Below are 26,629 nucleotides of genomic sequence, written 5' to 3' on the forward strand. Positions count from 1 at the left end.
ACAAAAGAAACAGTGGCGATAATACATGGGGACAAATTATTACATGAAAGAACGGGTATAACAAAACAAACTCACCCTTCAAAGAAGGTACGAAAAGTATGGGAGTTGCGGGGAGAAGAGAATATTATACAACGAGTAGACTCAGAAAACGATTTAAGAGAAGATAATAAAAGTGATATTAAAACTGGGCCAAGTATAATAATTATTAGAAGTTCACATTCTAGCATTAGCTCACGAAAAGACAATAAAATAGATATTAAAAAAATACTGTTAATTTACCAAGAGATTACAATAGCCCGAGTAAGAACATAGGACGAAGATAGAGAACACAGAGAAAGATGGATACGAGCTAGAGAAAAAAGAAGCTGATAGGATAGCCAGATAAAAAAAAGAAGAGGATGATAGGATAGCCAGAGATAACACGGAAGAGGCTGATAGAATAGCCAGGGAAAAACAGGAAGAGGCAGACAGAGAGGAAAGAAAACACATAATGGAATTGATTGCAGAGAGAAATTACCAAGAACCTCAGAAATCGTCTACAGTAGAAATAATGCAAGCAGTAAATCTTCAACGGGTTGCAGCAGTAGCTGTAACCTAGTAAAAGACTAACACGTCCCATAGTAGCAAAAAATTTACCTGAAACCCTTAAAAAGGGGAATCGGATCGAAACACAAAGTACACTATTGGAATCACCTTGGCCGAAAGTCCTATACAGGAAACTTACAGTCGCTCGGCTTGAAAAACAAGGAAAATACATTGGCTTGAAAAACAAGGAAAGTGACGGAAACCACGAAATTCTGCATCGGAAGCATATTTTTTCCGTTTTTTTCCTCCACAGCAAGCTGGGCACTGGAAATCATAGAGAGCTGTTTAGGGACTCATTTTATAGGAAATTGCTACGTCTAGTGCCTTTTGTAATTGATAAAAAACAATACATAAAATAAAATCTGTTTTTACCGAAGAACTGTATTTTCCATTTATAAAAAATGATTTTCTTTGTTTTTCAAGCCAATAGATTTTCCTTGTTGTTCAAGCCAAGGGACTGTAATTTTCTTTTATAGAGTTTTCGGCCTAGAAAATTCTGATGGTACACTTTGTGTTTCGGTCCAAAAGCATTTTTAGGAGTCTCGGGCTATTTTGTTTGGTTACTATGGGTCGTTTTCGTCTTTTATTTACAAGGTTCCAGCTACCACAGCGGCAACGACATGGTTATGACGGTTTCGATCTAACCATTTTAGAGGGTTTCGGGCTATTTTTTTCGGTTTACTATGGGTGGTGTTCATCTTTTACTAGGTTACTAGCTGCAACCACGATGAGCCTTCTCCCGATACTTTAAGACGACTGGTCTGATAACACCATCTTTGGGGAAAAAAAGACGCATCGGTGCTAGCCATGCAAAAATATAAATTTTCCTAGTTGTTTAAGGCAGAGGAAAGTAATCGTCTGGAGTCTTAACCAGAGACGATTTGAACGGAGTACCTTTTATTTCAAGTGGACTTGTGCTTTTAGGCTCTCCAGGTTTTTAAGGTAAATTACAAGAATACACTTTGTAATTAATAACTGCTGTTCACTTCAATCTGAATTAAAATGAGTACACACAAATAGTGTTACATGAGAAATATTCGTCACTATACAGTTTCTTTGAAAACTCCTTTGAAAATTTCATCTATAATAGGCCGTGGTCCACTCTTCACTAGATTCCAGCTACTGCTCTAACCAGAATAAATACAGCTATGGAAGAATATGGTGTCAAACGGATAGTTAAAGGACTTACTATCATATAAGACTGTTCTAGATAAAAAATATTCACGAAATAAATGAATTTTGGAGATTTCGAGAGGGGTGAGAACAGGTTTAAAAATTAGAGTTAGGGTGCATAATTAGCCAAAATCAGGAACAAACAGCATGAAGACAGGATGCTTGGCGACGAGAATTGACCGAGAGAGAGGCTTCACTTAACTAGGCAACATTATTATAAGACAGTGGATGGAATGAAGAGAATGTAAAGACGTAAAAGGTAGAATAACTAAGAAACAGGGTATTTATCATATTTGTAAAAACTTTGGAAGAAAGGAAAATAAATTTTCGAACTATGATTAGAATACTAGAAGCCTCAGTAATCATAGTCTGAAGCATGGCTTTGGAACATAGACGCTTTGAAAGGTTGAGGAGGATATGTTGGACCTTTCCAGAGGAATTGACTTAGGATAGTTTCAGATACTCCTACAAATAATTACACATCAAAGAATAAGCCGTGAAATAAATGGTGTTTTCATTCTACTTTCTGCGGCTATAACCAAAGATCGGTTATGACAGTTATGTCGCATTTTACGGAGAAGGGTGTTACAATGCCACCAATCATGCCTGTTGGTAATCCACCAGGGGCTAAATGAAAACCAAGCTCATTCTCAAATGGGATGAGAAGATGTCAAGGCCGTATCTTGGGTTTTTGTTCGGAGAGGGGGTTACAAAAAAACTTCTAAAAACACATCATCAATGTTTGTTTGTATACATTTTTGTTACATGTTTACGAGCCGAATAAAAATTACGTGGGGGGGGGGGGGGTGAAACCCTCATAGCCCCCACCCCCGGGATACAGCCCTGCCGGAGGTCGTGAGAAAAGGTTAAAAGTAAATAGGAACTTCAAGGGAGGGAATAAAGACCAAAGTTCTCTTGAGACTAGGACGAAAACTGCCTATAAAAAGCTCAAAATAACCATTATTCGAATATTTATGCTTATTTCAAGTCGTTTTTTTTATTTAATGGTCTTGAATCTTCCACAGTGACACTTTTTAAATCTATTTTTTAGTTTTAAATAGGAGTTTATATTTTCCATATATTTGTTTAAGATTTATGAGTGTATTATAGAGATAGACAAAAAGAGCATTAGGCTTATTGGTTGTTTCTCTTATAACATTTTGGCTCTCCAAATTCAGACTTTTGTCTGCAAAAAAAAATATTTGATCAGCTTTGGCTAGGCTTATTCTTGAACTTTCCACCAGCCAAATCACAGTTTTAATAGCCCAATTACAGGAAAGTAGGCTAATTTGGCCGCACTGTTTTAGTAAGGAATTGAAATACATTGAGGATAGTATAAACTTACCTTTCCTTGCACAGTGACAATCCAAACAGAAAGAAAAAACTGTTCTTTCCCCTTAAAACTTGAACCCCCAACGGCCAAATCAATAATAAATTCGTCTCCTGATGTAAAATTACTTGGGCTGGTCACGGGTACCCATGTGTCAAATGATAAAAACTTGCGCCTCCGAAACCATTTTCTTCGTCGAACATACGAATTCCATTTCTTTTCTGGATGATAAGTTCGTGGAAAGTCTAGTGCATACACCCAGCCCTACAAAAATTTAAACTTTTAAACCAATGATAATACAATTATTTCTATGATTATATACTGCTACTGCACGAAACTACTCGTTGCAGTACACAGCAACCTAGAGCAAAAACATAAGGTCATGATTGTTTCTCGGTTGTATTTATCTCAAACGTAGGTTAGATAGTTAGATAGGCCCAAGTTAGATAATTACATAAAAACAATTTTAAACCGATTGTTTGCCATTGTATGCCAATAATTATTTTATTAGCAGCATACTTTTACGGTTAAATGATTATGAAAATAATTCATTCAACACACAGATATTTGTATGGTAAAATTCTACTTTTAGCTACTTTTGGCTACCTTGGAAAGGGGTTAGGTTAAAAAAATGAAACTTTCAGGGATGAGTCTACAGACTAAACTATGTCCTGGGAAGGTATTTTGAAGTACCTACATCTACTTATTTCCCCTCTAGAGGGCCATTACCCTTGATGACCTTTAAAAATATGTGTGTTGTAAAAGTGAAACCTTGCGAAATAGGTCTTCTGCTTAAATAAGGTACAATAAAATTATTTTAAGCTTCACAACTTTGCTCAATCCCAGTTTATAAGGTTTTAAAGATATGCAAATACATTTCCTAAATTTTGAAAAAAAACATTGATGTGGCTTAAAATTCTATTCAAATAACAGGAAATGTATCTTCAGAACTAAAGCCAGAGAAAAAGAATATGATACCTGAAAATTAAGGTAAAGTCTTATTTTGTCAAAATTTCAATAGGTATAGACCTGTCATGTAGGCAAATTTCAGAACCCTCTAGAGGGAGAAGGAGTGGAGTTAGGTATTTCAAAATACCTTTTCGGGACATATTTTAGCCTGTAGACCCATCCCTGGAAGTTTTATTTTCCTAACCTAACCCCTTTCGAAGATAGTCAAGAGTAGCTAACGTAGAATTTTACCATTTGTATAACTAAATAATTACACATAAATAATTTTGGGGCAGTTCCAAACCTAAGCAAATAGTAAAGAACAAACAATGTTCAAACTAAACTCAATGGTCAATAAAGAACTTTTCAAACTAAATGTCATCATCTTTGTGTCCCTTGTATTTCACAATCCCCATGGGCGAAGTTCCTTGCATATACTTCTTCGAATTACGACAATAGCAGGGAAGCGATTTCAACAACCTTTGAAATATCGACAATTTAATTCATTTTTTGAATCTTCAACATGGATTGTATCCAAAATATGATTTTTCATGTTAGTTAGGCCTTATCATCAATTTGATGGGTACCTCACAGATTTAAGAGCAGACTAAACATAACTTTTCCTTAGTTTGTTTTTACTACAACAGAATATTGCTTTTTCATTACTCCTTGCCTATTTTTCCTTGTTAATTCAGTCTCTTAGCAAATTTTATCAATCACTTCCGTGACAACCTGACCTCTGAGTTCATGTTTTGGGTGATTGTCTCTATTGTCAACCACTGATATTTTTAATATATTGATATTTAAAAAACATATATATTATAATTTCATAATGAATCATCATAATAATTTATTCCAAACAAAGAGACTACTATTTAATTTTGTTTTTAGCTGATTTTGTAAAGTTGCGAGGCTTCAGAAAGGAAATAATTGGGCTAGAAAAAGGGTGAAGAGGGATTGTTTGCTGGGGTTTAGGAAAACAGAAATTTTATTCATATAAAAAATTGCTGTAGATTGATCCGTGTGGGTATGGCGTATTGGGAAAATTTTTGGCCATAGTTGTGTTTTTTTGTTTTGTTTTTGTTTTTTGTGTGTATTCATGTTCAGTTCGCCTTGGCATGGTTGTTTTTTTTTAGCAAATAAATATTTTATCATATCATAGACTTCCATTTTGAAAAATGTGCTTTAATTACTACAGTGGTTTATTTTTGTAATGTCAATCGTCACATTTTTTTAGCCAAACACTGTTCCTTAAAGGTGTGTAAAAACGGAAACCAAATAGTCCGCTTTTTCGACCGTTGTTGCCATTAATTCGAGCACCTTATTTTAATAATAAAAAAAAAATCAGTTGACATAAATTAAAAAAGATTTTATTTGCGTAAGCATGTATTCAATAGCAACAAATTATAGCATTAATAATGAACATAAGGGCTCGATTTTCTTCTTTTATCGGAAGTTACGAAACGACCAATTCCACATGGAAAAAAATTAAGGGAGGGAGGGTGGTTAATATTATAATTTTTTTCAGGTAGTGGGGCTTTTAGATGCAAAAAAGTATATTTTCATATCACTGCTTGTCGATTTTGCATATTTGGGCTGCTGAGATGCCGGCTGCTGAGATTCGTGGTAATATGATAGAAAAAACTGAATACGAAATAAAATCATAATAAAATAATTAGCGAATGAACCTAAACAATACCGAAGTCACGCACACAGCAATATCCTACATTCTCCCCCCCCCCCCTCCATCTAAAAATATCCAATTTTTTACCATTTTTTCTTTATGTTCTTTACTTAGCGTGGAATTTGTCTATTTGTTCGATTTTGGCAAACTTCGCTCATGCCAAAAATGTGAGCCCCTTTATCTCATTAGCGTAAATTCATAAGTATGTGCCTGCATGGTCTAGAACTAAAAATGACTTGTCAAATAGACAGTATTGTTGTTACTATATTTCATAGAATGACCAAAATTCATAGACACGCTCTAATTAATCCTTATTATCATATATTTTAGTAGCTTGAAATATTCATCATTCTGTGAAAAATGATATTTCGATTCTCAAATACAGGTGAACCTTATGGCCTTAAGGGTAGAGAGCGCTAAATTATTTAGGGGGTGGGTCTAGCCTTATACAGGTCTAGGGCTTCAAAACGTTCTTTATAAGAGCACAGTATCCAGAATTCAGCCCGATGGGGGGGGGGGGGGAAAGAAAGTCATCGGATCAGTCTTAGTGAGGATGTCCTCCAAGTAGCTTAGAAACTGCTCGAGTGACTAATCACTAATCATCACTAGAAATAGTTACTAATCAATTCAGTTGATTTTTTTTCCAGTATTGAGGAACTATTTCCAAGAAAGACGTGAAGTTATTAGCCATTTCTTAAAGCCAAGCTAGAGCCTTCTAAAATTTTGTAAAACATCAAAAACGATGAGTCATATATAAAAAACATAATAATAGTGAAATTATGCCAAAAGGAGATATGAATGGCAAAATCTCGAGTTTCATACTAACCTCATATTCAAGGGCAAGCTCCCAAGTCTAGAACAAACTGCCCAGTCTGATTCCCATTCCCAAGCCAATGACGGAAGGTCTATTCTATTCAATGACCTGTCAACAAGCCCATTCTCGGATGAAAACTGAGGACGATCGGTGGGTAGTAGTTTACTGGAAAATCCATCTTTAGGATTCCACCTCTAAAAGAAGAAAAAAAATGATATTATAAGTATATCATCAAAAGAGAAAAACAATATACATAGGTGTGCACCAACTGAATTTTGTAAAGGAAGGGAGGGGAGAAGGAGGAAGCTCAGGGAATTCCACCTCTAAAAGAAGAAAAAATTATATTATTAGTATATCATCTAAAGAGAAAAACAATATATACAGGTGTGCACCAAGAGAATTTTGTAAAGGAAGGGAGGGGAGAAGGAGGAAGCCCGGAGAATTTAGTAAAGGGAAAAATACTGTTGAAAATCTGAAAGATGTCACATTTTTAGTAATGTTACAAAATCTTTCCCCTTCCGAATAGTTTTGGTCTTCTAAGAGAACGGGGTGAAGCAGGATGGGATGGGGAGGGGATCTTGTCATTCGGCCTTTCGCACACAGCAAATATTAACACCATACTTCAGCTTAAAAATGCACTGAAATACACAGTCTTAGATTTTTTAAATAACACAAAAGGACTTTTATTTATTCATTTATTAGTGTTAAAAAATTTAACATAAATTCACGACAATCAAATCACATGCCTCAAAAGAAAAGCTTGAGCGGGCCAGGTGCTAAAACTTAACACTTCAATAAAGGAGAAAAATAAAGGACACTGAATATGCCGCAGAGATGAAAAAAAACAACAAATAATTCGGTTCCTGATATGATATACATAAAAAACAAAGGGAGGAAGGAAGGATTTGAAAAAATTATCTGAATTATATTGAAGATTCCAAGCAGAAATACTTCGGTAGATGGGACCGAGCTGGGATCAAACTGTACATTTTTTGGGCAGACCAAATTTAGAGCTATAGAAGTTCAGCAACAAAGAGAACATTGGTTCAATTAGTGAGATATGGATATCGGGATAGGGCATATGAAAACTGAATGTGCAACCAATAGATTGTTCAGTTAAATTATTTGCAAGAAACTGTTCTCACCCGTATCAGAACAAAGATACTTAGATGGATATAGCTGAGGCCGGCTGAAAGTAGCTTTTACGGCTCGACTCTGGGCGGTTTTAAGTAGCTTTAGATGAGACAAAATTGTCTCTCCACACAAAAAAACAATAAAAAAGGTAAGAAACGGCAATTTTGTTGTAAAAAATGTTTCTGATTTCATGACTGGTAATGTGGCTGGCTCTGTGAAGCATTGAGGTTTGGGGAAGATATGATGGATTGTTTGTTTAGTGTGCGGTTTAAATGGACGTGGTGATTCAAAATAATAATAGGCAATCTAGTTACAGTCAGCCGTGAAGTCGGCAGGTCATTAAATGAAAGAGCAAAACTGACTGCTGTCGGATATTTGTATCCCAGAGTGGATGAAAGCGAATAACAGCGTTTCCAGTTTTTATGGTCAGATGGCTTTCAGGACATCACCAATGGACTTTATTTTTCGGCCCTGTTGGCAGACATGAATAAGTTTGAGTCGTCAACGAATAGAGCTGGGTGGGCATGGTCATTGGTGGTACCTATAAGATCACCTCGGCATAGAATCATGAGTAACAGTCCAAGCACAGACCGTTTCAGAACTGTACAATTAATTGACAGTTGAGTCGAATGAGCTCAGTTAACGGAGACAAGCTGTTGTCTTTCTGCAAGATATAACTAGAATCATTAGTGAGTGTGTCTATGTTCCGTAATAATACAGTTCCCTGAGAAGAAGGTCGTATTGAAGACTGATCGTATTGAAAGCTGTGATGAAGTCCAGGAAAATGCCAATAGCCTTATTATCGTGGAAGATAAAACAGAGGACCCGATGAGAGCGTGAGCAGCGGAGAAATTTGGACAAAATCCATACAGTCTACTTTAATCCTGAACCCTTTCTAGATAAGATCGTTTTAGAAACAAAAGCAACTTCATTTAACCTTCACTATTTCAATTGTATGCGGGAAGTATATATTTTAAATATACTTTTTCATCATGCCAACTGTATGGCCATGATTATACACACACAAAAAAAGATTCTTATTTACATAGTACAGTTAAATTGGACTTTAAAGACCATGAAACCCTTCAAAGATTGAAACGTTTTGCCAGTCAACCTAGAGAAGAGTGTTTCTTTTTTTTTACAGACTCCGATAAAACTATGGCATTTACACCGTCCTAATTTAAAGACTTTCTGTATTATTTTTCCTGAACCAACTAAAGAAAGAGTCAGAATACAATCCCTTAGTTTGTGATACCATAAAAGTCTGTTTCCGAGCAGAAACTTTTCAATTTTTAAGGTTAGATCCTTTATTCAATGTTTGCTGGCGAGGGGAGGAGGGAGGTTCTTCCCTGTCCCAGTAGTCCTCTGTGGCCCAGGTTAGTGGTTACAATGTTTTTGTTCATTACTTTTTTTCAGTGTAAGAAGTTTTTTTTCTTTCTTCCTAAATATTTTTTCAATTTTAATTTCTTACAATCCTTCACGAAGCAATAAATATAGCTTTCAGGCATGGGGACAAACTAAGTTTTAACTTCGAAGCCACAGTATAGTTTTTGCTCGATTTTCGACCATATGTTTCATCGATGTGCTGACTTTAACAATGTATCTTACAGAATGATTCAAATGTAACGCAATATCTTATATGAATCCGTATAACTATTTTTAGACGGTTTCTATCGAAAAGAAACTGGTTGTATAGCTTATCGTTTCTGCTAATGAGTTGTATTTTTTATATTTCTGGAAAAAATTTACTGAACGACTCAACCAATCTATATTTTGGGTACCAATGAAAAATCCTCATCTATGTTCACTGCTGATAAATCGGCAAAAATAAAATTTTTACACGGTTACAATAGAGATTTATAGATAGACAGATCGATAGATAAATTTTTATTTTCACCAAAATTTTCATGGCAATGCCAAAATTCTTTGGTAGAGTCACATTAAAAAGCAAATACATAAAACACACTAATCAATCCTCCTGATTTTCGTTATTCATTTTTACAAAACTAGGTATAAAACTTTTCGCTAACTACTGATGGGCACAGCGTACCGACTGGTTTCTCAACAGGCACTGCAACCCTGCGCGGGAGTCGTTATGTTGTGGAGTGAGGGGGAAAAGGGTTTTGTAAATTGGGTGGATCAGAGATTTTCTTCCAAAACCCATCCAGAGTTTCTCTCTTCTTTTTTTCAGAGTTTGAATTTTAAAATTTGTCAGCAGCTGTTCATACGACATTTCTGCCTGCTTCGACACTATCATTAGAGTTCTTTTCTGAGCTCTTTCGAGCCTGGCGCTTTGCTCAGCCGTCAGTCCAAAATGCCAGACTGGAGCTGCATATTCCAGAATTGGGTGAATAAAATATGTAAATATTCGGAGGAGGTGATCTGTAGGGGTGCCCTGTCTCGACATAAGCTTGAGCATCTGCAGCCCAGCATTACCCCTTTTTACTAGACTAGATGTGCTTGCTTCCCATTTTAAATCACTGGTAATAATAACTCCCAAGAGTTTGATCTTTCTGACTTGAAGAGAATCAGATATAGTTGGTAGAAAAGTTGGTTCAGAAGAATTTAAAAATGAAATAGTTAAAATAGAGGATTTACTGTCATATTTGAACTGGAAGCTTTGGTCTTCACGTTATCAATTAAAATTTGAGATTTTCTACATTCATTTGCTTCACAAATTTTTCCAAAGGTAAGGTCGTCAATATATTTCCAGCGCTCTTCACAATCGTTAGCAATATCATTGATCATAGCTAGAAAAAGAATAGGACCCTGAATGGTACCTTGAGGTACACCACAAAAAACTGGCTCAGCTTCAGAGAAAGACTTCTTATATTTAAAAATTGGGAACTTATTTATTAAAAAAAAACAAACTCTGAATGAATTTCGCAAAAGCAGGATTCACTCTAAAATCACTTAAAAGCTTAGAAATTAAAATGTTATGATCAATCAAATCGAAACCCTTTTTAAAATCAATTGTTATTAAGTTTATTCATTTAACAGGTTCATCAACATACTTAAAAATAAAATGTAAAAGACTGACTAGATAATGGGATGTTGATGTATTCTTTCTGTTACCATACTGATGAGGATCAAGGAGGGGTTCAACTTCAGCTTTTAGCCAATTTGCTACAAAACTTCCGTTCATTTTGCTGAACAAGGGGTCAAAGTGATTGGACTCACACCATCAAAATAAAGTTCAGTATCTTTTTTAGGGAAAGGAGTAACAAACCCTTTTTTTCTATATCTGTGGGTAAACTGAAGAAGTTGAAATGCAATTAAAAATGTGTGTTAGTGACCTAGTCAATATGTCAGGAAATGCTTTTATAAGTTCAATCGGAATATCTATGGGAGTCATACTAGTTCGTTTAAGTTTTCTTATTTTACTAAAAACTTGATCCTCAGAAATAATAGGTAAAGGTACAAAAATGAACAAAAATCCACACCACTAGAGGATTTTCCACAAATTCGTTTTATTTCCTTATACCACATGCTAGGCTTTGATTAAAAAAGTTATCAATTTTTTTGTGGTAATACTCAGCCACAGCTTTTCTTGGCATTTTACGTACTTTGTTGCAGAGCACTTTAGCGTTTCCTATTTTCCCTTCTTTCCTTAGTTGAATTTTGTACTGAATTAAATCTTTAATTTCTTGGGTTATGTAAGGACGAAAGCATTCTTCATATCTGTTTCTTAATTTATCTTGCAAAAATTTTGCTTTTTCATCGGAGGACTCTAAAATTGCTACCTCATCCCAGGACTCGGATGTAATCCAATTTTCAAATTATAAGAGACCCCTGTCCGAAAGAGGTCAGTAGGAAACTTCCTCAACGACATATTTTACTTTATACGAAGGCAGTGGAGCCCACTTTATCATGTAGTGGTAGCTACCACCAAGGGGAGGTAGGCCTTGAGGTTCATTATAATATTCTGACAAATGTGTGCAAATAACATCAAATTTAGTATTACCTTTAGTAGTCGGAAACTTTACTGTTTGCTTGAGTCCTTGACTTCTGAGGAAAATTTCAATTCTTAGATCGTTCTTATCACCAGTGACGCAAATTCCAACATTCGGGTACTTAGAAGCAATAAAATCAACACACAAATCTAACTTTTCAGCAAAGAACTTTTTTTTGGAAAGATGCCATACTAGGTGAGCAATAAAACACTCCGATAACAATACCAGTTACAGATCTCGGAAGCTTTTTTAGTTGAATCATAACAAAAATCATTTCATCATCGTCATCAATACGGGGAATCTGCAGAAGCCGCGGCGCCAACTGCTCACGCATGAAACACGATACGCCGCCACCTTTCTCACCTAACGGATGATTCTGGTGTCTTAGTTTACTAAATTGTTTGTAACCTTCTATTGTAAGATGTTCAGGACTTTGTTTATGTACTTCTGTAACTGTAATAATATCAGCTCCAGTTACTTGAACATAACCCTCAAGTTCCCCCATTTTATCAACGTTGAGACTTTCCGCATTTAAAGTTAAAAAAGAAGGAAAATGAAACTGTGATTAAGGGACTTCTTTTTCAACAACTTTACGTTTGTTTACTTTTGTCTGTTTTGTGAAAGTCTCTTTAGGTGGGAGAGAAACTTCAGGCTCATCTAATTCAATAACTAGGCTATCTGATTCTTCATGAAAGGCCGCAAAACGGTTACGAGACGGAAAAGGTGACAAAGGAGCAGAAAATATATTAGCGTTCGTCTCGCTATTTGAAGTTTTAGAAACTCTGCATGGAGCTATTACGCGTGGATCGTTTTGCCTGCTATCTGATAATTTCGAAAACGGTTATGCAAGGGCATGGTGGGAAGAGGTGGGGGAGAAGTGCGTATGGGAGGGGGATACTAAATTAGGGGTATTCAGGGAGGGGGACTTTCAGGATTGAATTCTGGTGATTGAAAGCTTGGCAGAAATTCGAAACTATTTTTTGCCTCATATTCGCAAGGTTGTCGCTGACTCCGGTAAGCGACCATCAGGGAGCGATAATGGCGCGCTCGTTGGCGCAAGCTCTCTTATTTTCCAAAAGTCAGGAGTGACATGGGCGAAAACGCTTTCTCTGCCAGTAAAAGTTAAAACACTACACAAATCTACGTGATCAAAACTACAATCATTTTTGTTGCAACATTTTGATCTAAAATTTAAGCATATATGGAAAAACCGACACTTTTTCTTCCGTCTACAAAACCCTCGTTCAAAGAACCGGCAAAGCGTGTTGTATTTACGAGCAAAACTGTCCGGTTTACCTTCGTATGTTCTTACGTCACTCTTCTCTGCAAGAGTCAGAATGGGTGTGCTTGCACTAGCTGATGACGTATCACTAGGATTCATTTTGTCTGATAAGATAACACAGTCGTGGGCTACGCTTGGGCTAGATGTTATGTTTTGCAATTCAATATCAGGGGGTGAATTTTGGTTAGCAACAGAGGTATCATTGTCCGTTTGCGTTGACATGGTAACTTGGTCCCGGGAAGTTTGCGAAGGGTCACAAAGGCGGGTTTCGATAGCCACCGAGAGTTCTTGTTTCAGCTGGGCTATAAGAAAGTCTTTAACCTCCAAATGACCTGTCAATACTTTAATTTGATTGTTCTTTTCCTTCATTTCTGACAGAAACGTTGAGTGCCTTGTCCGGATTGCTAGATTTTCTTCTAGAGATGCCGATAAACTTGCTTCCAGGGTCTTAATTTTCTCACTTAGACGGATTGTTTCGGATTCATAGTTCAGAATGTCTACACTTACCGCAGACGGCTTAGTCCCTTTCGGTAGCTCGGAGTTGGTCCCGTAGTAATTTGTGGTGAAGTGGTGCCGACTCTACTTTTTCTTACAGGTCTATGCGCACTAAGCTTTTGTGGGGATTGAGATACTTGCGACTTCGGAGTCACGTAATTTTTTTTTTTTTTTTAGCATGAGAGTCCATGCATAACTATTCACCGGTATGGTCCTTTAGCCCGATTTGGGCACATTTATTAATAACTGGGTGGTACCAGCGGCCGCATCCTGACACGCATTGGACAAAATTTGTGGTTACCAGCAGTCGGCACTCGGGACAATAATTCTTTGGTTTTGACATATCACAGAGTGGGTGCGGGGCGAACTTATGTCATAGACGAAAGAGGGTTCGTAAAACGATAAATAGTGAGTGGAAAAGCGAAAGGATATTCAACCCAATCGGTGTAACTCTTATTCACATTTATTTAACGGCAACTGTGGTCATGTAATTAGTAATTGTTATAAAAATAGTATTATTCACTTTATTCAATTATTCACTATTATTCAAATGTTTTTACTTTTATAACTTTAATAAATCAAATAATATTAACATTTTGATTACTAAATATCAGTATATGTATATTAAACTGACAATACATATTCATTTGTATTTTTTTCAGTAAAGTGCAAATTATGTTCTGGCCTTGGGAAGGCATAAGGATTTTGAGCCCAACTTATGTTAATTTCTGCTCGTTTTAAGTTTGACTCGGTTATTTATTGTAATTTCTATTTGTTTTGGATTTCATTTATTTATCGATGCTGATTTGTGGTACTTTCACGCTTGGTATATTATTTGATTTTATTTTTGCTCATTTTTTGTTTAATTGAGTTCTTTACTTTTCTTTGAAAAACTTATTTTGTGAAAAGTTTTATTAATTAATTTCTGTTCGTTTTATATTGACAGTCTTTTCAGGGAAAAAGAAAATAATATTTCAAATCTTTTCGTTCTTTTAATACTTTGTAGTTTGGCCTGCTATTTGTAAAGTGGAGAAAAATGTTCAGCAATTTTTAACAACATGCACCCCTTTAAGCATCTGGACACAAATAGTAGTGTTTAATTTAGTTTCATACCTCCTCTAGTTGATCTGAAATGGAAAACTTGATACCATTCGCAAAAAAATCTGTTTACTTTCTTTGATAGCTTGGATACACTTACGCTATTTTGATTTGGTTAAATTTTAGGAGCAGAAGTAGCCCCGAAAAATTGAACATAATACCCTCAGTCGTTCTTGGGAAACTGCTGAGATGCCTTGTCGGGAATTAGCATTAACACAGTGCATTTTGATTTAATCTTAAGGCAAAATTTAGTTTTTAAACATAATGGGCAAATGGTAGGGTGGTCGTGGGAGGGGGATTAGTTTCCCTCCAATCACTTTCGACTATTAAAAAGGGCACTAGGCCTTTCGATTTCCGATCGAATGAGCCCTTTTTGAGTTTCTACGACAACGCTTTCTTTAAACACCTTATATACCCCCAGGGCATAAATTACAACCCTTACCCTATGAGCTGTGAGGGTGGTTGTCATTCTCTAAGACCTAATTTCTAGAACTTTCATCTACGTTAAACAAAATATCCATCTCAAAATTTTGATTGGATGTGTCTGGGAAAATAGTGAGCGTGAGAGGGGCGTTATTCGCTCTCCAGTCACTTTCAACTGTTAAAAAAGGCACTAGCCCTTTCAATTTCCAATCAAATGAGCCCTTTTGAAGTTTATATGCCCCCAGGGTAAAACTTACAACCCTTGCCCTGAGGGATGTGGGGGGTTGTCATCCTCAAAGACCTAATTTCCTGAACTTTCTGCAACGTTGAACATATTGGCTATCAGAAAATTTTGATTGGATGTGCTTGGGGGAATTGTGGACGTGAGAGAGGGGTTAGTTACCCTCCAATCACTTTCGACTATTAAAAAGGGCACTAGCCCTCTCAATTTCCAACTGAATGAGCCCCATTTGAAGTTTTTACAACTCTATCTATAAAAACCTTATATGCCCCCAGGGCATAACTTACAACCTTTGCCCTGGGGGCTCTGTCATCCTTGAATACATAATTTCCAGAACTTTCAACTGTGTTGAACAAAATGGTTATCTCTAAACTTTGATTGAATATTTTTGGGGCAATTGTGGGCATGAGAGGGGGGTTAATTACTCTCCACTCACTTTCGACTATTAAAAAGGGCAATTTCAATTTCAAATAAATGAGCCCCTTTTGAAATTTTTACAACGACTTTCTATATAAACCTTACATGCCCCCAGGGCATAACTTACAACCATTGCACTGAGGGCTCGGATGGGGTTAACATCCTAAAAGACCTAATTTCCAAAACTTTCGACTAGGTTGAACCAAATGGATATCTCAAAATTTTGATTGGATGTGTTTGGGGAAATGGCAGGCGTAAGAGGGGGTTTAGTTGCCCTTCAATCTTTTCGACTATTAAAAACGGCACTAGCCCTTTCAATTTCTGATTCAATGAGCCCTTTATGAAGTTTCTAAACATTGCTTTCTATAAAAACCTTATATGCTCCCAGGGCATAACTTAAGACCCTTGCCCTGAGGACTCTGGTGGTGGAGGCGTTGTCATCCTTAAATACCTAATGTCCAAAAATTTCAACTACGCTGAATAAAATGGGTATCAAAAAATTTTGATTGGATATGTTTGGGTAAAAGGTGGGCGAGAGAGGGGGTTAGTTGCCCTCAAATCACTTTCGAGACTATTAAAAAGGGCACTAGTCCTTTGAATTTCCAATCGAATGAGCCCTTCTTCAAGTTTTTACGACACAGATTTCAATAAAAACTCATATACCCCCAGGCCGTAACTTATAACCCTTGCCCTGAAGACTGTGGGGGGAGTGTTCTAATCAAAGGTATAATTTCCTGAACTTTAAACTGCGTGGAAAAAATGGCTATCTCAAAATTTCAATTGGATGTTTTTGGGGAAATGGTGGGCGTGGAAGGCGTGTTAGTTGCCTTCCAATGTCCAAGTTGCCTTTCAACTATTAAAAAGGGCACTAGCCATTTCAATTTCCAATCGAATGAGCCCTTTTTGAAGTTTCTACGACAACGCACCCTAAGGGCATAACTTGAAACCCTTGCTCTGAGGGAGGGCTGTGGAGGGTTGTCATCCTCAAAGACCTAATTTCAAGAACTTTCAACTACATTGAAGAAAATGGATATCTTAAAATTTTGATTGGATGTGTTTGGGAAAAAGGTGAGCGTGAAAGGGAGGTTAGTTGCCCTCCAATCACTTTTGACGGTTAAAAAGGGCACTAGCCCTTTGAATTTCCAATCGAATGGGCCTTTTTTGAAGTTTCTACGACAACACCTTCTACAAAATCCTTATATTCCTCCAGGGCATAACTTAAAACCCTTGCCCTGAAGGCTGTGGGGGAGTGTCCTCCTCAAAAATATAATTTCTATCTGGAAATGAACTACGCTGAACAAAAAGGCTATCTCAAAATTTTGATTGTGGATGTATTTGGGGAACTGGTGGGCGTGGAAGGGGTGTTAGTTGCCTTCCATTCACTTTTGACTATTAAAAAAGCACAAGCCACTCCGATTTCCAATTGAATGAACCCTTTTCAAAGTTTCTACGACAACTTCTTCGATACGAAGTGCCCTGGTCTAAAGGAAAAAAATAATAAATGATACATTGTGCCAACATGGTTCTTATATGCCCCCAGGGAAAAACTTACAATCCTTGCCCTGAGGGCTGTGGGGGAGTGACCTCCTCAAAAAACATATTTTCTATCTGGAAATCAACTACGCCGAACAAAATGGCTATCTCAAAGTTTTGATTGGATGTGTTACAGGAAATGGTGGGCGTGGAAGTGTTGTTAGTTGCCTTCCAATCACTTTCGACTATTAAAAAGGGCACAGGCCGCTCCAATTTCCAATTCAATGAGCCCTTTTCGAGTGAGCTCCTCAAAAATCTATTTTCTATAAGAAAATCAACTACGCTGAAAAAAATGGCTATCTAAAAATTTTGATTGGATTTGTTTGGGGGACTGATGGGCGTGGGGGGGGGGGGGTAATTCTCCTACAAAAAATTTCCAAAATTAAAAAGGGCACTAGCCACTCCAATTTCCAATCGAATGAGCCCTTTTCGAAGTTTCTACGACAACTCCTTTGATACGTAGTGCCCTGGTCTAAGACCAAGAAAAAAAATCCATTGTGCCAACATCATTCTTTACTTAGGCAGCGCTATTGTGCTGCCTATGATAACGTATTTCGTGGTAAAAACTATATCATAGGTATCCAATATGACGCTAGTCTGTTGCCCAGTTTAGTCACCAGGTTTTACAAGTTGAATCTTTGGCTGGAATGAATCAACAGATAAATTTGATGGTATAGCCCTCTGTATGGAGACAGTTTCAGAAAGATACACAGCCCCAGACCACAACATGTTTTTAAGCAACCGTTTCTAGACGTATTCTAGTTTAAATAATGGAAGCAATTCATGGGCCTATTTCTTTGTCTAATCCCTTTGGTAAACGGTAGCAAAAGAAAACAGGTTCCTCAGATGGATGTGGATTCACTAGTAGTAGACAATTATTTACGCCATAACAAACTTTACCTTTTTAATGCAGCTGTGGATGTCTGTCACAATGTAACCTATCTCACTAACGCTAGATATTAGTTGATCTGGGAATACATCACATTAAATGAATATGCGAGGCTGTGATGGCACAGTGGATTGATGCTCTGCTTGGCAACACGAGGCCTGGGAATCGATCTCCGCTGTGACAAGGTTGGACGACTGGCTTTTCCCTGTAAAATAAAGACCTCGCAACCGAAATGTTGATTCGACGCCCTACACACCAGCAATGCTTTTGGATAATTCTCATCCTTAACTCTTTCCAATATATGAATGTGTCTCTGCAATGCTGTTTTAATTGACAGTGAGATGTTGATGAATCAGGCCACTTCTTTGTGATCTCAAAATTGTACTTGAAGTTTCATTTCCAATCGAAGGACTCGCCTCCCAAGTTTTTGTGACCACCCCTTATATATGAAGTGGTCACGTAAAAAAAAAAACACATGAAAGTCACACTACAATTTTCGAAATAAAGCCCATAATATAGGATAAACTAACATGGAACGATTATTGGTCAAAACAAATTAATTATAATCTTTCCTACCACTGATTATCAAAGAGAGAGGAGAGGGCGGGATATGGGGAGAGAGAGAGAGAGGGGGGGGGAGAGGAGAGAGAGAGAAAGAATTAGACACAAAGAAGAGAACTAACAAAGATGTCAAGGAATCACGACACAATTCTTCTTACCATATATTTATAATTACCATATAATTATAACTATAACAGTTATAATTACCATATAATTACCAATAATTACCATATAATTCTTCTTACCATCAATTAACAAAGTTTAACCAGAAAGAGACGCGGGGAGAAAGAAAGCGGGAAGGGAGAGAGAGTGTTGGAGCGGACAAGAGAGGAATCGAGAGGAAAGGAGAGAGAGAAAAAGAGAAAGAAAGAATTATACAGAAAGAGGAAATCTAACACAGATACCAAGCAATCATGACACAAAGCAAATTAATTATAATTCTTCTTACCAGCAATTAACAAACTTTAACCAGAAACAGAGGGGGGAGAAAGGAAGCGGGAGGGGAGAGGGAGTATTCGAGAGGACAGGAGAGAGAGAGAGAGGGAGAGAGACCCCATAATGTAGAGGAACATACCTGATTTTCAAATGATTCTTCAGTAACAACTAATGGCAGATCCCTTTTGTGAACAAAAATATAGACAAGGTTATTTTCACCAATAGCCCATATGGCAGTTTTTCCAGCATCTATTTTCTTAAACAATGCTCCACATGAATCAAATTTTGAAATGGTTTCATCTTTAAACGAGTAAACCTCTCCGGATTCGTTAAGAAGATATAAAACAGAAGGCCTACTCATCTGAAAGAAACCAATAGTACATATTTACATTAGGTGCATCCAGCACTGGAATGCAGGGTAGAGAGTGCCTGGATATTTTCCTTGAGAGACATAACGGCTTTAAAAAAGTGTATTTTTAGGCACATATATCCAGAGGACTAGCACACGCAACAGTTGCAATCGCAATTTCTCTTTTTTTTAATTTTCAGACGTTCTTTATAGGCTTTTCATGGGACCCAGAGGGGTGGGGGGGGGGCATCAGGATCCTTGCTTCCGCCAATCCTCTGGCTTTGCAGGCATATGATATTATACTGTGTATAGTCTTGCTTCAATTATTTTCATAATTGAAAGATATTAGACCCAATCTTACAACAAATGTAATAAACTTGTCTATGAAAATAAAGTTTTGTAAAACAATTCAAATGCATCCATCTATTGTTCTCATTTTATTGTTAAAATGAATTTTTAAAAATGTGGTAGAATTGGATATGCCATTCAAAACTTTTCCTAAATAGAATCTTCTTACTGTAAAAATTGCAGCCCCTCCACTCTACCCCTCTTACTGAGACAAAATTAAGCTGTCGATTTTATTCCAATTTTGGGAATAGTTGATTAAAACAGAAGCAACCCCTAGACATGATTCATAAAAAGTGTATACGGTACTATAGCCGAAAATAAAAATTTGGTTATTATTTCCAGATTGCTTCCTTGTAAAGTTTTATATTATTTTTCAGACTTATTTTTTTACAAACGGCTTGTCTTTATTTCTTACTCTGCTACCTGATATCTGTGTTTGAAGATTGATCAAACAAATTGTGTTAATAAACAGTAAGTGACTCTAAAAAAGAGCAACTACAAAACAAAAGAGCTGTTTTCGTCTTTGAGATTCTTTTTTAACAGGTGATATATATCTTTCACGAGATGTATGTATCTTCTCTTCTGCGAGAAGATGGATCTCTTCTCCTACTGCTGCTTTTTAAAACTTGTTCGAACCAAAAGCTCATTCAGTTTCAATGTCGCTATGTGAAAACTTACTTATAAGTCATTGTTATCCTTTTTCCTTGTGAAAAACTTCTCTTCAACTGAAAGTGAATATTTGTCCAAATCTCACACAAATAGCCAAATTCTCTCAAAACTGTTTATTCGTCAGGTAGAAAGAATCTCAAAAGGGCTGGTAGCTATCAAGGTGTACATACAGTTAAAGCAGGTATGGGAAAGCCAGACCATGGAAGATTAGCAGCCTAAAACAACCACACTGCAATGTAGCAGCCATTCTCTGTTTATTTTGAGCATTAGATTATGGCAAAACTAATATCACAGCTTCATAATACATGTGACTGCCAGGCTCCCAATCAATATTGTTCTCCCAGAAAATCAAATGGTGCTTTTTATTGTTGAAGTATAGTGATCAGTGAGTATCAAGCATGCAGCTGGATATGCATTATTTTTATAATACCAATAGCATTGGAGTGTACAACTCCATCCATAAAGTAACAGCAGTGAGCTATATATACTATACTCCACTAGCAGTATTAGAGTAAATACAATACAGTACTTTTGATAAGATGGTACATGTAAAATTATGGAGTATGACATTTATGTCTAGTACACGGCTTGCCACTGAATTAAATTACATAGTTAATTGTGATTCAGAAAACTATTTTATTACTAACTGCAAGCTATACCAAGTCACAGTTGTTACTTTTCCACAAATTTTATATATAAAATACTTTTTGCTCAAAGCAAATCTGTCAAAACACAAGTTCTGCTGCTAAAGTGTTGGCAGCTTTTGGAATTCCACCATTCATAGCTTTAGAACTTTTTGCACACCTGATAATGGGCCTTGTTCCATTTCAAGGTCATGCAGGAAATACTTCTAAGCAGTTTTATTCTAACCACTAAACATCAATTGCATTAACAGATTCAAATACATTATGATCTTTGGATAAATTTAGCTACAAAAAAATCATTCCGCCTAAAAGATAAAATTTTGACTCCATAAAAAGCACACAGTCTCATAGCTAATGCCACTAATACTTATGTTGTTACTACTGCTGCTCCAGCTGCACAATGAATCCTGAAACAAATTGTTGTGACAGTAGACCAACCATGACAACTGTTTCCATGATTACTAGCACTACAAGCAATGCTATCACAATTACTGCTACACCAACTTTGACTATATCTACTATAGTTAATTCAAAGATCTTTAGTGTGTATAGATGGAGGGATTAGTTTCATCTCCAGAACATTATGAGATAAATTAGGGAGTGGTCCTACATAATCAAAAGTTAATCACTAAAAATTAATATCAATAGTAAATTAATTGCATCAATAAATTAAGAATTGGAGGATAATTAGGTCTACAAAAAGCATTCAACCCACAAAATAAAATTATACCTTTGCTGAAATCTTCCATATATCCTACTAATGTCAGTACTACTCCTAAAATGGCTGTTTCTTTGTTTATAACATGGATATGTTACTAGTTCTGGAAAACAAAATCATGCAGGAGTTTTTGTCTATGCAATCAGAAGGCAAGTTGCATTATCTTCTCTTAAAACTTTATCTACAGCATCTCTAAGTCTAAAAGTATTACCATACTAAATAATTTGCTACTTACACAAACCAGGCTAATGCCTCTATAGTTACAACACTTACCCTTATCCTCTTTCTTATACAGGGGTTTAATTGGGATTCTCCTAAAATTGCTAGGTACTACTATAATTAGTAGGGGGAAGGCTCCATACTTGGGATATTTTTTTTTATTTGCTTCTTACTCCTTGACACTTTGCAGTGCAGAAACGAAAATTTCTCAGCATCATCTGCATTAATCAAGGAATGTGTTGTCAAGTTTTCAAGTCGTGCAATTAATTTGTTTTCAAGAAAATATGTTATTTTGACAACTACCCATTTTGTCCCAAGTATGGAACTAGACATCATAGATGGGACTAGTGGAAACAATACTTGGGACAGACAATAAAAACGTTTATTTGATGCAAAACTCAGTTATTTAATAGAGGTAACATAGAAAAATGAAGAACAAAGCAGAGCTGTATAAAACAAGCTTAAGCCAGAAGTCGTTCACTTGTTCAAAACACGTTAAATGGTGACAAATCAAGGGGAAAGACGAAATGTCCAGCCTGTCTTTTAGTCTGTCCGGAAGGCTGAGGCTTTGGCAAGATCATCACGATTTCGGTAGAACTATACCAGTATGAAGCATCAGTGGGGATGAATTTCAAGAATGGAGCAATCCTCTTGAAATACCAAACCTGTACTTCTTTTTCCTCTGCCATTTTTGATATAATTTCACCAACAATTTCCTTTTTTGGTGTCCATTTCAAGTACTAAGACAGTTTCAAGTCTTCATAGCACCAAATTAAGGGTTTCTTTCATCTGAAGGTCCTTCCTGAGCCTCTGGTTCAATCGGTTCAGTCAGGTCCAAAATATCTTCCGAGCTACTTCTGCTTTCAGTGAAAAAGGACTGCCTAGGCTTTTTGCTTTTTTGATGAGGATTTCTGAGAGCTCCCTTAGATTTCTAGTTTTTTAAAGCACAGCCTCCTTCTCAATCTTATTCTTTTCAGGAGTATCTGTCAGAATTCAACAGACCCCTTTTGTGTGGCCTCTTGTTGTGGCCATTCTGGGATGAGCTTTAGAATGTGGTCTTATTATGGCAGGTGAAACACTCTGGTTTGAAGTGCTGGTGATTCCTGAATCATCAGGGGCTCCACCCTCCTCTTCTAATTCTGAGGATAGCAAGTCTTCATCTCTGGGTTCCAATGCAGGCTTACTCAGTGGTCTATCAGTGACAGCTGATGGTGAAAAATCATTGTTGACAAAAATGTCATTACTAAATGGGCAAATACCTGTTACTCAAAACCCTGCAGTGATCTTGGTTGGGGTAAATGAAAGTGGATAAGTAACACCAAGAAACTGCGGAATTTCATACAGAGAAACTGGAATACCAGGATTGTTGACCATCCAGTTTGAAATTGCTTTGTTGTAATGGGATAGAGAGTATAGAACACTCCAAGATCAAGTGATTACAGTTTTTGCAATGTGTGTGGAGGCAAGGTCAAAAGGATTACATGGTTATCTTTGGATGCCTGGATAGCCTTAACTGATAAATGGGACCCATGGTTATCCATAATAATTGACTGTGGCTTGTCTTGGCCATACAGTGGCAATGAAGTGAAGCACAAACTCACTGAATACAGAAGCTGTAGTCCAGCCACTGTTGCTAACACATGCAGCAGTACCAGGCGGAGCCCCTAGAGTAATCCTTGGTGTAGTCTTTTTCCTCGGGAAGACAAGTATCACTGGAATTGAGTTGCCAGATCCTGAAACACAAGCAAGAATGGTTGTGGTCTGGCCCCTCTCAGCAGAAGTCACCCTTCCAACTTTATGGACTCCTGTCTCAGCAACAACCTTATGTGGCTTTTGCATGATAGTTAAGCCACTATCTTCCATGTTCAATATACTTTGAGGAGGGAAGTCATACCTGGTCATGAAATCACGAAGCTTGGAAAAAAAGATCCCAACATTGTAGCAATTGAAACTGGTTACCCTAGATAGGCTAGTTGCTTCAGGTGTTCTTAGTGAAAGGCTTGGATTTCATGACATGAAGCCATAATACCATTTCTTGCCTGCTTTTTTCTTGCCATCCCAACTCAAAGGATATGGCAATTCATTTCTTTTTGCATATTCATGGGCTAGCTCACAAACCTCTGAAATGCCAAGACCATAATGAAGTTTAAAAGCTTCTATTAAGTAAATTTAGAGTTGGTTTTCCCAGTTAGCAGAAAAAACCATGTTATGCTGAATTTTTGACTTGTATCCAAACCTAGCACTTGGATCATTTTTGATGCTCTTTAAGTACTGACTATGATGCCTCTGAAGGGATGATTTGGAAACGCAGTGGATAGTTGCCATATCTTGTATGCTCATTTTATTTTTCACAACTTCAGTGATGACAGCCTTAAGCTGCCATAAGAGGGAGAGACAGAGAAAAAGAGAGAGAGAGAATATATATTGCAAAATTTTTCAGGAAGTCCAGAATAAAACAGGGGGAGGGGCAAATGTCCCCCCCGTGCCTACGCCCATGCATTGGACATGTCACAAAGTACCAATACTTGGGACAGTCTCAAGTACAGAACCTTATATGTCACTGCAATCATGTAATTTTTCCAACAATTATGACAAAAGCACATAAAAAACACTGATTCTAGTTCATAAAGATACTAATTGACAAACCAGAGCCAGTAAATGATTACTGTAAACCTAACATTTCCCAAGACAGTTCATAGAACTCCACGAAAAATTTTTTACATCTAACCTGAAATTTTTGATCCTTCCACAAAAGAAAACAATGGCTACTGTCAAATTCAAACTTCTGCAGATGCCATCTGATAGAGAGATACTTCCCTAAAATTATTTGGTGATTTTTTGCTAGATGGCTTCACTGTATATTAAGCCTGTCCCAAGTATGGAGGTATCCCAAGTATGTGGCTTTCCCCCTACTACCCTAAACACAGTTACTGTTACTCTGACTTCAAAAACAAATTATAATAAAAACACACCATTGCCTTTCCACAAAACACAAAGAGTGATATTGAAACTTTAAATAAGCACCTAATAAGTCATATAGCTTATAAAAATTCAAACTTTAAAAAATAGCAATGACCATGAATGAAGAAACTAAACAAAAAACAACTAAAAAAATAATGATGCCAAAAAAGGTAGAAAATTCTTCCCCCACCTTTCCCTGCAGATAATTCTATCTGCATATAAGTAATGATTGCATTTTTAAGTATAGAAGTACTTGATAAAATCTCCCTTAAAAAAATCCCGCCCCTCCCCCACCACAGAAAATTCCCCCTGACAATTTAACTTCATTTTGTAGTCAGGTCCATAAATAAAAAAATATACAGGGGTTTAATTAGGATTCTCCTAAAATATTAGGTGCTACTATAATCAGTACTACTCTAAACACAGTTACTGTTACTCTGACTTTAAAAAAAAAAAAAATAAAAACACACGATTGCCTTTCCACAAAACACAAAGAGTGATATTGAAACTTTAAATAAGCACCTAATAAGTCATATAGCTTATAAAAATTCAAACTTTAAAAAATAGCAATGACCATGAATAAAGAAACTAAACAAATAACTAAAAAAATAATGATGCCAAAAAAGGTAGAAAATTCTTCCCCCACCTTTCCCTGCAGATAATTCTATCTGCATATAAGTAATGATTGCATTTTTAAGTATAGAAGTACTTGATAAAATCTCCCCTAAAAAAAATCCCGCCCCTCCCCCACCAAAGAAAATTCCCCCTGACAATTTAACTTCATTTTGTAGTCAGGTTCATAAATAAAAAAATATACAGGGGTTTAATTAGGATTCTCCTAAAATATTAGGTGCTACTATAATCAGTACTACTCTAAACACAGTTACTGTTACTCTGACTTGAAAAAAAAATTTACGACACCATTGCCTTTCCACAAAACACAAAGAGTGATATTGAAACTTTAAATAAGCACCTAATAAGTCATAAAGCTTATAAGAACTTTGACTGCAATAAGAACTTTGGACTTATTTGACTGCAATTCTATTATACTTTACCTTCAGCCCCCCTAATGTGCAAATATTTAGCCAAAATTATATATTTCCTTTATATTCTTTTCTTTCTTGATTTTGGCACAGTTGATTCAACTTATGGGTACACAGGTTGAAAAAAGAGAAATGCATGGCTAAATACATGGGAAATATATACTTTGGGCCATAATCTGCACATTAGGGGGTGGGGGGAGTAAAGTATAGTGGAATTGCTGTCAAAATCCATTATATTTTTCTTGCATATTATGAAGCAAGAATTATTTTCTTGACATGTTTCCTTCTCAACAGCCCCAGTTCTAGGCTTATACAAAAAAAAAAATATAGTAGTCTAATGCACTGGATTGATAAACATAAGCATTGACTTTTTTTAACATTATGCTTTCAACAATAGAGATAATCCTAGACTGAATAAAGTTGTCCTTTACCTAAACTTATTTAAATTGAAAAATTAATTTATTTTAATTAGATATGCAAAGATACAGAAAACATATACAAACCAAATTCATTTTATTTTGGAAAATTTGCCTTGCCCCCCTGCAGAATCCCCCCTGGCAACACACCCTCACAAATAAAATAAGGTAAAAATTTAGAATTGTGGCCCCTGATAAGGAGACATGTTAGGAAAACAATTCTTACTTACTTTATATGTATAATGACCCTAGTTAACATATTATCCA

General features: G+C 36.4%; 1 protein-coding gene across 1 annotated transcript in view; it reads right to left on the reverse strand.

The window, feature by feature from the left end:
* Positions 1-26,629, reverse strand: part of Pex23 (tectonin beta-propeller repeat-containing peroxin 23) — a 112,016-nt gene that overhangs the window by 82,099 nt on the left and 3,288 nt on the right. The window contains exons 2-4 of the mRNA XM_089096602.1: positions 19,135-19,356; positions 6,543-6,728; positions 3,104-3,352 (exon numbers count right to left, since the gene is read on the reverse strand). Coding sequence (XP_088952728.1) covers positions 3,104-3,352; positions 6,543-6,728; positions 19,135-19,356 — 657 coding nt within the window. The remainder of the gene's footprint in view (positions 1-3,103; positions 3,353-6,542; positions 6,729-19,134; positions 19,357-26,629) is intronic.

Source organism: Artemia sp. Qi Xiang Cuo, chromosome 11 (assembly GCF_049724085.1).
Source record: "Artemia sp. Qi Xiang Cuo chromosome 11, ASM4972408v1, whole genome shotgun sequence".
NCBI classification, from domain to species: Eukaryota; Metazoa; Arthropoda; class Branchiopoda; order Anostraca; family Artemiidae; genus Artemia; species Artemia sp. Qi Xiang Cuo.